Raw genomic sequence first — 11667 nt, 5'->3', positions numbered from 1 at the left:
AGAGTTCTGCGCATGCGCACTGCGCTCCGCCCGTCACTGAGAGTTCTGCGCATGCGCACTGCGCTCCGCCCGTCACTGAGAGTTCTGCGCATGCGCACTGCGCTCCGCCCGTGGCTGAACTGCTGAGAGTTTCCTGACAAAGTGTTGGATTTAAATGACCTGTAAGTATTTCTGTMGACTTTAATCTGTCCTCTGACTTTATGAACTGCTTACAGAGTCAGGATGGAGCCGGTTCACCTGGGAGGAGCGGGAAAACACTTTTTAGTCTTTATACTTTCCTTTAGAAACGTTAGATTTATATCAGATAAACAGGTTTAAATCTGTTTAAACTGATTTATAATGTTTGAACAGGCTGGGGCATGTGGTTGTGCAGAGTTGCTTGTTTTTTTCCCAGTGTTTTGTATCTGTTTTTGATTTATTTATTTATTTATTTTTGTGTCTGGTTTGACTGGTTTTCTACGCGACACGAGCCTTCAGCAGAGGTCAAAACAAAACATCCTGATCTGATAATTATCAGAAAACATGTGGTTTACCTGTGGAAATCCAGAAAACCTCTGAGGACTCTGCTACACAAACAAAACTGATCTTCTGCATTTATTTGAAACTCTTAGAAGCAGGAAATGACTCTTACCTTATTAATTAATTAATTAATTAATTACTAAAACATGTGATCTAAAACCATAATGCATTAGAAATAGACACTAATAGTAAAACTAAATAGAAAAAAAGGATTAATCAAAGAGTCAAAGAGAAAATGTTTTGTTTTGCTCCCATAAAAAACAGATCAGACTGTCTGAAACTCAGCCAGAGTTTAGATAAAATGTKATATTTTTGTATTTATTGAGTGCTAACATGTTTTGTAGCTTGTTGAAATAAAGCTTAATTTTCATCACCAATAAACTGCAGAAGAAATAACTAAAAACACAACAACCATCACCAGCTGCAGTACAACACATGAACACATGGAGGCAGTATTTTCTGCTGTCTGCCTCTGCAAACACAAAGAAGAAGAAATCTGGGAGGTTTGACACAAAACCCCAGAATGTAGTCAGCTGTAGAAGTACACACATTTATAAATACTTTGATTATTGTGCATTAATAGGTTCATGACATTAGAACCCAGACAGGACCGGACCAGAACTCTGGAAACCTTCTTGGATGACAGAAGATGTCAGAATCTGTTTAATAATTTTTCACTTCTTCCTTCAAGCAGATCCAAGCAGCCTGAGAGAGTTTCCTGTGCAGGATGTCTGGGCTGGCCTTCAGGCCCAGTTTACATGAGACCAGTTTCTGTAAACGCTCCTTTACTGGGACGAATACACAAACTGACCTGTTTCCATGGAACCACTGCAGTCATGTAGCAGGCAGGATTACCAGTAGTAAAGGGTTTTATTGTCCCTTTAAAATCATCATATTTTGAGTCAAAACAGCAGGTATGGTGTGTATATATATATATATATATGACTCAGTCAGTCAGAGTGCTGTAAGATAAGGTGTGTTTTTGGTGAAAATATGCATGAAAAAGACCAGCAAAAAATAGTTTTTTTTTTTAAATCTGACAGCCCTGATGCAGCTCTGATCATGCAGCAGCTTCATGGTCACAGTTCTGTCTGAACCTGGGGAATAAACTAAAGTTTGTTTGGTTATAATATATAAACCTGTAGAAGCTGCTCCAACCACATCACAGTGGTGCAGCGGTGAAAAGTGTCCCCTCTGAAACAGTTCACTGACAGGTGCAACGTAACGTTCTGAACATGTTGAAGCTGCTTAAACTGGTTCAGAAAAATCCTATCATCAAATTAAAAACTGGTTTTGGGTACAAACCAGTTTACTCCAGCTCTGTAGTTGCACCTGGAACCTTCCTGACTCAAACCTAATGAGTGGAACCGAGTTTTGACTTGAACAGTTCGTGTCTTTTTACCAGCGGTGCCTCTTTTAAAGAGCATTTTAAACCCTTGCATGTGAAAGAAAGATGTTTTATTGAAAACCTGATTTCTGTGCAGGAAACTGATCCAGTTCACAGACATGAAGGTTTATTTGTACATAATTTACCAGCTCCCAGCAGCTGGCCTCTCACACACAGCTGAGCAAACACACATTAATAAGCATACACACACACATACTTAGTATTATTTATATACAAATAAATGATTATTAATGAAGGACAAAAACCAATRAGTGTTTTTTGTTTTCAGTTCCATAATTTTCAATTCAATTCAGACATTTTATTTATTTCATTAAAAAAATAACTATATACAATWAAAAAACCAATAAAATACACAAATCAAAATAAAATCAAAGGTAGCAGAAGAAGAATAAATCGTATTATGTCTGCCCCTTTAATCCCCAGAATATATTCAAATGAAACATAATTTACAAAAATATAAAAATACAAAAATAAAAACTGTGGTAGTTTGTCTCCTTTGTGTTTCAAAGACAAACACACRTTTGTTGTTTTCTCTCTCAGAGCCAACATGAATGAGGATGTGTTTGAAGTCCCAGAGAGGAATGAGTACCGTTACTTGGTGCAGGAGGAAGAAGAAGATGATGTGCAGTACGTTCATCACCGGCAGTACATCAGTCCCTTCCTGGTTCTGTCCAAACGCTGCATCGTTCTCATCTGCCTGGGCGTTCTGACTCTGCTGGTCCTGGCTGCCTACCTGGGCTACATGGCTCAGACTCTGCCTCCAGGACTGGCCCAGGTGTCCACAGACTGTGGAGACTTTAAAGGAAGACATGTGAGTTCTGAAGGTTACAGCTCGAGTCTGTGTGTCGKTCTTTCTCCACTTCCTGTTAGGGTCACACCATGATCACACGGTGGAAACAGCCAGGTGAGCTGTGAAAACACCTGTTAGGGAGCAGGTGCTCTTGGCAGGGAATCCCACCTGTTGGTCAACCACTGCTCCACCGCTGGAAGAGAAAACATCAACGTGCACAAAATGAACATATGWCAGTGAGAGACCAGGTGTGTGGCATTAAAGGCAGCAGGAATCAGTTTACAGATGCTGCTGAGCTGTTTCTGTAAACTAATGCAGGGCTTTATGTCCCGCCCACTTCCTACCTACAAACAATGTCACATGACCTGTTTGTAAAGCATGAAATAAATACTGACAGCTAAAAGTATTGGAAAAATAAATACTTCTACATACTGCAGAAGGTAAGAACTACATGGATCAACRAGCATCAACACCTGAATGTTTTACTGAACCAAACCAATTCCTTTGCCTGGACTGGAACTGGTACTGGAACCAGCTAACAAAGAACCTGGTTGTGGTCCAGTCTTTGGTTAAAATAAGTGTCCAGCTGCAGGAAATCCTACAGCAGAATGAGAAAGGAGCGTGCTGCAGGACTTAACTTTTATTGGCACCAGGTGATGTTTTGAGCTCAGATGTTTATCAGACAGTTTTTATCCAACAACAACTTCAAATGAGTGAAAAAAGTTAGAATTAGTTGTGGATTTCCTCAGATTCTCACAGATTTATCTACATAGATCAAATTCATCCTTTCACCTTCATGTTTAAAGAAGTGCTGCTGAAGCTCAACGACTGTTAGCTTCCTGATAATAATCATGATTGACTGCAGTTTCTTTAAAAAGTGCATAAATGATTAATTTGACAGCACTCATCGGACCGACCAGTACTCAGAACACTGGGAAGGTTCTCCAGGACAGGCACTAGAACCATTAAAGCTCACAGCTGTCTTGAACTGGACTTAATCATAAAGAATGACTGCAGCTAGATGGTTGAAACTAATATAAGGCCCGTTTGGATCCAATCAGAACAAAGATCCCATCAGAGCTGRTCCTGATTGGATGAATCTGGTTGGTTTAAAAAAARAACACAACATTGTGCTTCCTGAAAGGTATTTTATTATCTGAAGAAAAGCCATAGTAGCTGGCAGTACTGTTTGGTCTTTGATTAATTTCTTCATCAGTAAATTAAAGTTAATGTAACTTAAACTCTTAAAATATCAGCAGATATCTCTCACCTTYGTTTCCAACAAAATCCAACAACCTGTTAGAAAAGTCTGTGGTYAGAGCAGAGGATACCTGGACATGTTTCATCTGCCCTGAGCTCCAGCTCTACYGTAACTCACTCCATTTCTTCGAATAAAAAGACTTTACGTCTGTCCACTCCTCCTTACAGCTTCTAGTTATCATTTGTTTTCAGAAGAAGAAAGAAGAACTTCATCTAGTCTCAGAGTCCACTGATCTCCTCCAGGATTATTTTCCTGACTGAAGGTTTAGATCTGAAGTGAATCTACGTGTTTCACTGCAAACTAATGACTGATAAAAAATGCAGACTTGACTCTGAAATTCATCTGGTAAAATTTATATTAGAATTGATTTAACACAGTCGAGACCAACCCACCAGAAACTCTTCTTTTTTTCACTTTAGGAGAAAAAGAACTTAATATTAGTTTAATTTCTTCATCAGTGATGTTTTAAAATTTATTTTAAAGAATAACTTTGTAGGGGTGTGTTATTTATTCAAATAACTTTCCCACATCTTCTCATAAACAAGTTATAAGAGTAAATTTTACCAAGGTTTCTTCTCATTACTTAATATTTGTCTGTGCAAAGTGAAGTGACACAATGAGGGAACTCAGACTGGTTCAAGTTGATTCATAAAAGATTATGCAATCATTTATTTACACAATTGAACAAATCATAAATTACACCTGATTGTGAGCTATTTATAACAAGCGTCTAAGTTAAAATGAGGTAAAACTCGCGTCCGAATTTCTTTCACATTAAAACTTAGATTACCTATGTATAAACAGTAAAAGTCAGTTCTGATGTTAAAACTAACGATGTACTGGCACTTCACTTTAATTGTTGGCAAGGGTAAAGGTAGGAAAGGTAAGGAAATTAAGAGTTAGTGTTTCTGTTTTAATTTTGAAAGATTTTCAACCGGATTCAGCACGTCCTCTCTGAGCTCTCAGCTTCCACTTGACACGTCACCCACCGAACACGTCAGCGTTACCTGGTGCGTCTGCTTAAGTACACCCCTGGTGTAGACTGTCTCACCACGACCCTCCAGGAAGCTTGTCCTTGCTGGTCCTTGGTGGAAGGTGTCGTTTAGGTGACTCTCCATCTGTTTCAGCTCGGCCAGAAAGATTCCAGCTGTGGCTTCGGTCATCTTTCAAAATAAAAGTCTCCCCCCCAGGGAGTTCAAAAACACTTTAAAGAGACGTGTGTCTCTTAGTTGGACATGGAGGCGACTTGCCTCTGTCCTGGACTTCAGGCCACCCTATTTAGCTGATGGGTGAAGCCTGAGGCCCAGCTGTTCCTCCGGAGAGAACCAGCTCCGTCCTGCTGCTTTGGCATCCAGCAAGAAGACTCTTTCTGTGTCTCTAAGGCGTCCGGGTTAGTCAGGGTCGGCGCCTTAGATAAACTCTAGTCAGCAAAAGAAAGGAAGAGATAAGGGGTTGCCAGCTGGAAGTGAAGGTCATTTGCTCTGCTTCTTTTCAGACATTATGAAAATATCTCCTCTGCTCCTTTTAGCTGGGCTGTAAAATAAACCACTGTGAACATTTGTCATGATCAATTAACACTCTGTTTAAATAATCAGTCTGAACTTGTGTCAGATAAATGTAAGATYTTCTTAAGAAAACTCAAAATTATATTACTGATGTTTCAGTAAAATAAAAACAGTGATTTATAAAAACACAATGAAAATGAAAAACATGGTGATGATTTCTGTGCTTCATTCATTCATTACTCTTTTTAGGCACAATAAAAGAATAGAAGTGATACTTTCTTTCTTTGTGACAKKYMWYMWTWWKRWTWAMMAAWKSYTTWAAMMWYCYTWRKTWAAMMAWWAAWKRAWYMWKRAMMRRAMMRRWTKKTTYYKKTTAATATCTGATTAGAGAGAACTGAAGTCCTCGTGTGTAAAATGACCCGTCATGGCCTAAAATAAGAGTCCAGCRTTCCTGCCAGTTCTCAGGCCTGTGCGAGACCTGCTTTGAGGCAGTAACTCCTGTTTCTTCACTCGAGGTGACCCCTACAACTTCTATCTGATTAATTAGGATTTTTGTTTTGCAGAAAAACGGAGCGTACTCCTTTAAGGGTATCCCCTACGCTGCCCCACCTGTAGGAAACCTGCGCTGGGCTCCTCCGGTCGACCCGGTCTGCAGGAGCAAGGCGACCATCGCTGACCGTTTCGGCAGCATGTGCCCTCAGGTGAGGCCGATGGGGAGCTCGGGGGCAGTTCTGGGCCAGGAGGACTGCCTGTTCCTCAACGTGTGGACGCCCACGCTGCAGCCTGACGCCCAGCTGCCCGTCATGGTCTGGATCCACGGCGGGTACCTACAGATGCTGAGTGGAGCAGAACCGGGCTATTCTCCCAGTGAGAGGCTCGCTGCAGACACAAACATGGTCTACGTCAGCTTCAACTACAGACTCGGCCCGTTTGGATTCCTCGCTTTGGAGATGCTGAGAGAAGGTTCTCCTAAAAACACCTCAGGTCAGTCTGTGGCAACAACGTAAGAGACAAACTCTCTGAACACTGAGCTGTTAGTGTTCTTAAACAGCTGCTGGTTCAAATCCTGCAGATGAAGAAGACACATTAGTCCAGTGAAGGAATTTATCAGTCAGTTAGACACTGATTTAAAAGCACCACATCCTGTTCTTAGTTTTCCTTTTTAAGGCTTGACTTTTCTAATCTATTGTTATGTCTTGATTAAAATAGATTTAGTTACATGCCTGAAACACCTTGACAACACATAATAAACCGTTAATAAAAACATTAGATGAGCATTGCTGTTCAGAGTGTCTGCGATTCAGCAGTAGGCCTGTAGTGGGCGCACCAGACACTGAAGATCCTTGAATATTAGAGACCAGAACTTCCAGTTTCGGACAGCGTTGCTCGGATTGCTTCAGTGTAAGCAATAAAGCTCACTCATAAACCAGATCTGGGTTGTATGGTCCCATTCTCTTTACACTTTAATCTATTCAATATTTATGTGTTTTGTCACAATTTCAGTTAATGAACACACATTATTCTTACATCAGGTTAGATTACAGAAACCTGCCTGCAGGAGGAGTGGCTCTCACTAAACGTTTCCATCCAGATGTAGAGTGAATTTTTATTGAACTTTTCAAAGTTCGCAAAAAATTAAATGAATAAAAATTTGAATCTAGACAGTTTTCCACCTAGTTTCCCTCTCGACAGTTTGATGCGAATAAACGAGGCTACGCAACGTGTGATTACGTCAGACGAGGCTACGCAACGTGTGATTACATCAGACTACGTCAGACGAGGCTACGCAATGCATGATTACATCAGACGTCGGCGACAAGCTTTGCGGTAGTAAACAGGAAGTGAAACTTGCTAACTAGCAGAGGCTAATCATTTCGGGACAATGGAGCGATTTTTTTGTGAATGCCTTGCTATTGGGCAAGTTGTAATTATTCTATCTACTCAGCTAGTACAGGCTATGTTTAACTCTGCCAGGAGACGTAGGGAAATAAACGCAATGTTTTCGCGCGTTTATGATAACATCCGGGACGAGGCAGGGAAGCGGAAACAGCTGAACATCACGTGAGGTAAATATGCGCTACGTCAGAATTTATTCGGCAAACGTGTTTCGTTTTGCTCATTAACTACTTTGTGAATCGTCCAAAAACCACCTCAAGCGAGCGTAAAAACTTTTTAGTGAATTGAGGATTTTTTTATTTTTTTTGAATTTTGCTGTTTCCATCCGACTTTTTTTCTCATTTTTAATGCGACACTTCTAAATGCGCATCAAAAAGTCTAGATGGAAACACGGTTAGTGATGTTTTGGGGATCAGGCTTAGTGTCTGTGGCTTCCTACAGCCCCCCAGAAGACCATCTCTCTCCTCAAGTAACAAGTACAATAAAACAATCGTAGTTATTTGATTGGTTTTTATATAGAAAGAGAAACTATCAAAGACATCAGGACTTTTTGTTTTTATCTGAGGAGCTTTCCCAATTCAGACTGAAAAGTGCTGAGTTGCAGTTTTTAAACTCTAGTCACTTCCTGTTTTTTATTGAACTTTTCAGTCCCAAGTTAACTACAACAATGTGTTTTGCATGTTTTGATTGTCATCATCTCGTGTGGAGGCAGTGCTTAGAAAGCTGAGTTYATGTGAAATCATCTGAAGGAATCAGAGGACCCACTCAACATTTACTTCTCTCTGGATTCTTCAGGTGCACCAGGACATTCCTCTAAAGAAAACATTTAGAGCTGGACTCATCATTCAGTCTAGTTGTTGTGAGGTGTTTGTGCTGCAGTGCATTATGGGTAAACAACCTGAACCTGCTCTCATCTGTCCTGAGGACATGGTTCTCCAGGTCTCATGGTTTCTTCAGGTCAAAGCTAAGTGTTGCTGCCAGGTTCAGTTTAAGGAGAGGAGACTCTCCTGGWGCCCTCCTTTATTCTGCGTGGAGCTGTTTCTAACAGTGCATTATTGAAAATAAAACAAACTGTATCACCTGATGGAGTCAAACCAGTGGAAGAAAGATCAAGTCTTTTTCTTTACTAAACACTCAGATGGTTCTGGGCAGAATGAGTTTAAACTGTGACAACCTCTTGTGATTGTTGGTTTGTTGTTTAGCTGTTCTCTCGTGAATATCTGTCAGTTTTAGTAAATATCACATTTAACATCGTAAAACATGTTTATAGAGGTTGACAGAAACAAACCATTCAGTGGCTGATGTTCATCATCAAACTGTGCTTTTCATTTCTCTTGGCTGAGGCAGCTCAGTGGTCAGTGCTGTAATTTATTTAATCAACCCATTAATTAGCCTTTCTCCACATGATTATTCATTACAAACAGCCTTAATGCTGCACCTCTCCACACTTGGGATCAGTTATTAGTGTTTACTGAGCTCAGCTGGGTTTTTCTCCTGCTCTGTTAGAACCAGCCTTTTCCTGCACACGTTAGTTGTTTTAAAGTAAAATAAAACCAGCCAGAGATTTAATGTAAAAACATCTTTACAAGCTCAATTAAATATTCAAATTATCCTCATGAATTTGATAAAGTTGTTATGTTTTTACAGCGTCTGTGTTGAGATAAGCTGTTCTTCAGCAGAACATTTAAATTTTGATGGTGTTTCATTGTTTCATGGGTCCAAACGAAGGCTGGAGTCACTCAGCTCCATTAACATTTGAATACTTAATGAAGGTTAATGTGATCTGGATAAATGGAGCTCATTCCAGTCTTAATGTGTGTGTGTTGTGAGTCCAGCTGCGTGATTTCTGTTACATAATCCAAACAGGCACGCAGTGAAGTTAATGTGAAATGTCTCATTAAATGAGAGAGCCTGGCATCACGTGATGTGTTGTGGCGTGACACTCCAGTCCTCTTCATCCTCCACGAGCTAATTCTGATTCCCTGACCCGTTTCTCCTCTCCCTCAGCTGCAGATGAGTGGATTTAGTTCACACAGTCAGCCACTTTGGGTTCTGACACAGGAAATGGGACGGTGGAAAGAAGGTCGAATCAAATCAGGTTCCAGAGTAATCGATCCTTTTATAACCTCCTCCTCTTCTCCACAGGGAACTATGGTTTCCTGGACCAGATTGCAGCTCTAAAGTGGGTCCAGAACAACATCCATTTGTTTGGAGGAGATCCCAAAAGAGTCACCATTTTTGGACAAAGTTCAGGTCAGAAAATATTACATAAAGTTTATAAAAGTGTGGAGCTGAATCACCTGGTGAAACACGTTAGTCACAACAAAGCAGCAGGGAGCACTGAGATAAATGAAATCTGAGGTAAATCTGCAGATTTCTGTGAACACAGTCAATTCAGAATTTTATTATTTGCAGGACAAAATGTGGATGATTTGATTGTTTGTGAAGAAAACAGAATAAACTTTGTGTGAAAGGAGTTCACCAAGGATTTTTCAACCCTTCACTCCAAGTATTGATGGAATTCCTCCGAACCATATTTCAAGTCCAGCTTTACTTGATCAAAGATATTCTGCTCCACTCAAAGGCAGCCATTACGTAGAAAAGTCTGCTAAAAAAYCCATTTTAATTCATAAAATGTTAGGTTTAGACTCAGGAAACCTGGTACTTCCTGTGGCTGCAGTGGAACTCAGATGGTTTGAAAACCCACCTGTGTCAGTAAACCTGTGATCCATGCACCTACAGTATGTCCCACACAGACCATTGGCAATGTAGCCTACACCATGCTAATGCTATAATACCTTGTTTAGCGGCTAAAATCCTGTATTTTAGGCTACTGGTTGTTATCCATCCTTGTAGGCTTTGTTTTACATGCACTCAACTGAAGCTCACCATTCCAGTCTTTGTTTCCACTCGTGGTACAACGTCCATAAATGTTACCATTTCCTTTAGAACCAACATGATGCATCATATCTTTAAACTAAACACAACAGAAAACTGTTTGCCCCTCCTCATCACAACACCTGAACAGACCCACACTTAACCTTAAATAGCCCCATCCCTGAAATACAGCCCCTTAGTGCTGGTAAACATTGGAACGGCTCCTATACGTTTTTAATTTCACACACTTTAATCCAATACATACTCAGTATACACAACAAACTCCATCATTAATATGACACACACTCACACTTTGGTTTTGTAACAAGGTTCATTCTTTCATGTTTTGACTCACATTTTAAAATCTGTTTGAAAAACAGTTTTATTTTCTTCTGTGAAACACACCTGATGGGATCAGCTTCACCTGTGTCTTCTGTCTGCAGGTGGAACATCAGTTTGGACCCTGATGATGTCCCCACTGGCCAAAGACCTATTTCATGCTGCGGTGGACATGAGCGGTTCATACGTCTACAATGCAACACTTAAACAAGCTGAATCTGACAATCTGGTGTTCCTGAAGAAGACAGGCTGCAAAGATCTGGCCTGTCTCCGTGGTCTACCCATGAAACAAGTCCTGCAGGTTTGAAACTCCTCCACTTCTCAGCAAGAACGATAAAAATCTGAGTCAGAGGTCTAACTGCAGACATAAACCAACTATTACAAACATTTAATAAGAGAAAAGTTTAACAAACTAAAAACTCTCTTTACTTTTTATTATTTGAGGATTTCATTAAAATATTTCGACACTTTTGTTTAAAAAGCTTTTTTCATTTTGATAGATTGGAAGCGTAAAATTCATGTGTTTGAGGAGTGACTGTCTTCTGTTTTACTGTCAGAGCTGCTTAATAAGTGAGGCTGTAAATGTAATGGAAAGAGAAATTTACAGCTGTGGTTAAACGCTCAGTCCTTCTGTCTGAAACTCCATCAAGATTTCTAAAATGGAAAATCCTCAGAGGATAAGTCCAAATGTTCCTCAGAGTTCCAGTTCATCATGTTAGAATATGACCTCAGAATGACTTAAGGTTCTCATCATCATTTCATAACATGCATTATTCAGGAGAGCAGCAGTTCTCTGCTCATTTTAGCTTTTTAAAATGTCACTGAAAGTGTTAAAAGCTGCCAGTCAGCAGGTTTGACTGAGGAGAGGTTTCCATCATGCTTTTGTTTTTTATTATGTTTCACAGTTGTAATGTGCAAAAGATATCTTATTCAGCAGAAGTGTGTGGGGGTACAACCTTCTGTCAGGTGTCGGTCCGGTCCATGTCTAACCTTCTGTCAGGTGTCGGTCCGGTCCATCTCTGACCTTCTGTCAGGTGTCAGTCCGGTCCATCTCTAACCTTCTGTCAGGTGT

The 11667-nt window shown here is 40.2% G+C and overlaps 1 protein-coding gene across 1 annotated transcript in view; it reads left to right on the top strand.

The window, feature by feature from the left end:
- Positions 1-81: 81 nt before the first annotated feature.
- The window catches only part of si:ch211-71n6.4 (para-nitrobenzyl esterase), a gene marked incomplete in the record, with an annotated part of 23200 nt that continues 11614 nt past the window's right edge, over positions 82-11667 (top strand). The window contains 5 exon segments of the mRNA XM_014013556.1: positions 82-161; positions 2468-2738; positions 6047-6467; positions 9525-9632; positions 10700-10896. Coding sequence (XP_013869010.1) covers positions 2475-2738; positions 6047-6467; positions 9525-9632; positions 10700-10896 — 990 coding nt within the window.

The sequence above is a fragment of the Austrofundulus limnaeus genome, unplaced genomic scaffold, assembly GCF_001266775.1.
Source record: "Austrofundulus limnaeus strain Quisiro unplaced genomic scaffold, Austrofundulus_limnaeus-1.0 Scaffold103, whole genome shotgun sequence".
Taxonomy (NCBI): domain Eukaryota; kingdom Metazoa; phylum Chordata; class Actinopteri; order Cyprinodontiformes; family Rivulidae; genus Austrofundulus; species Austrofundulus limnaeus.
This window is presented reverse-complemented; position numbering and strand designations above follow the sequence as displayed.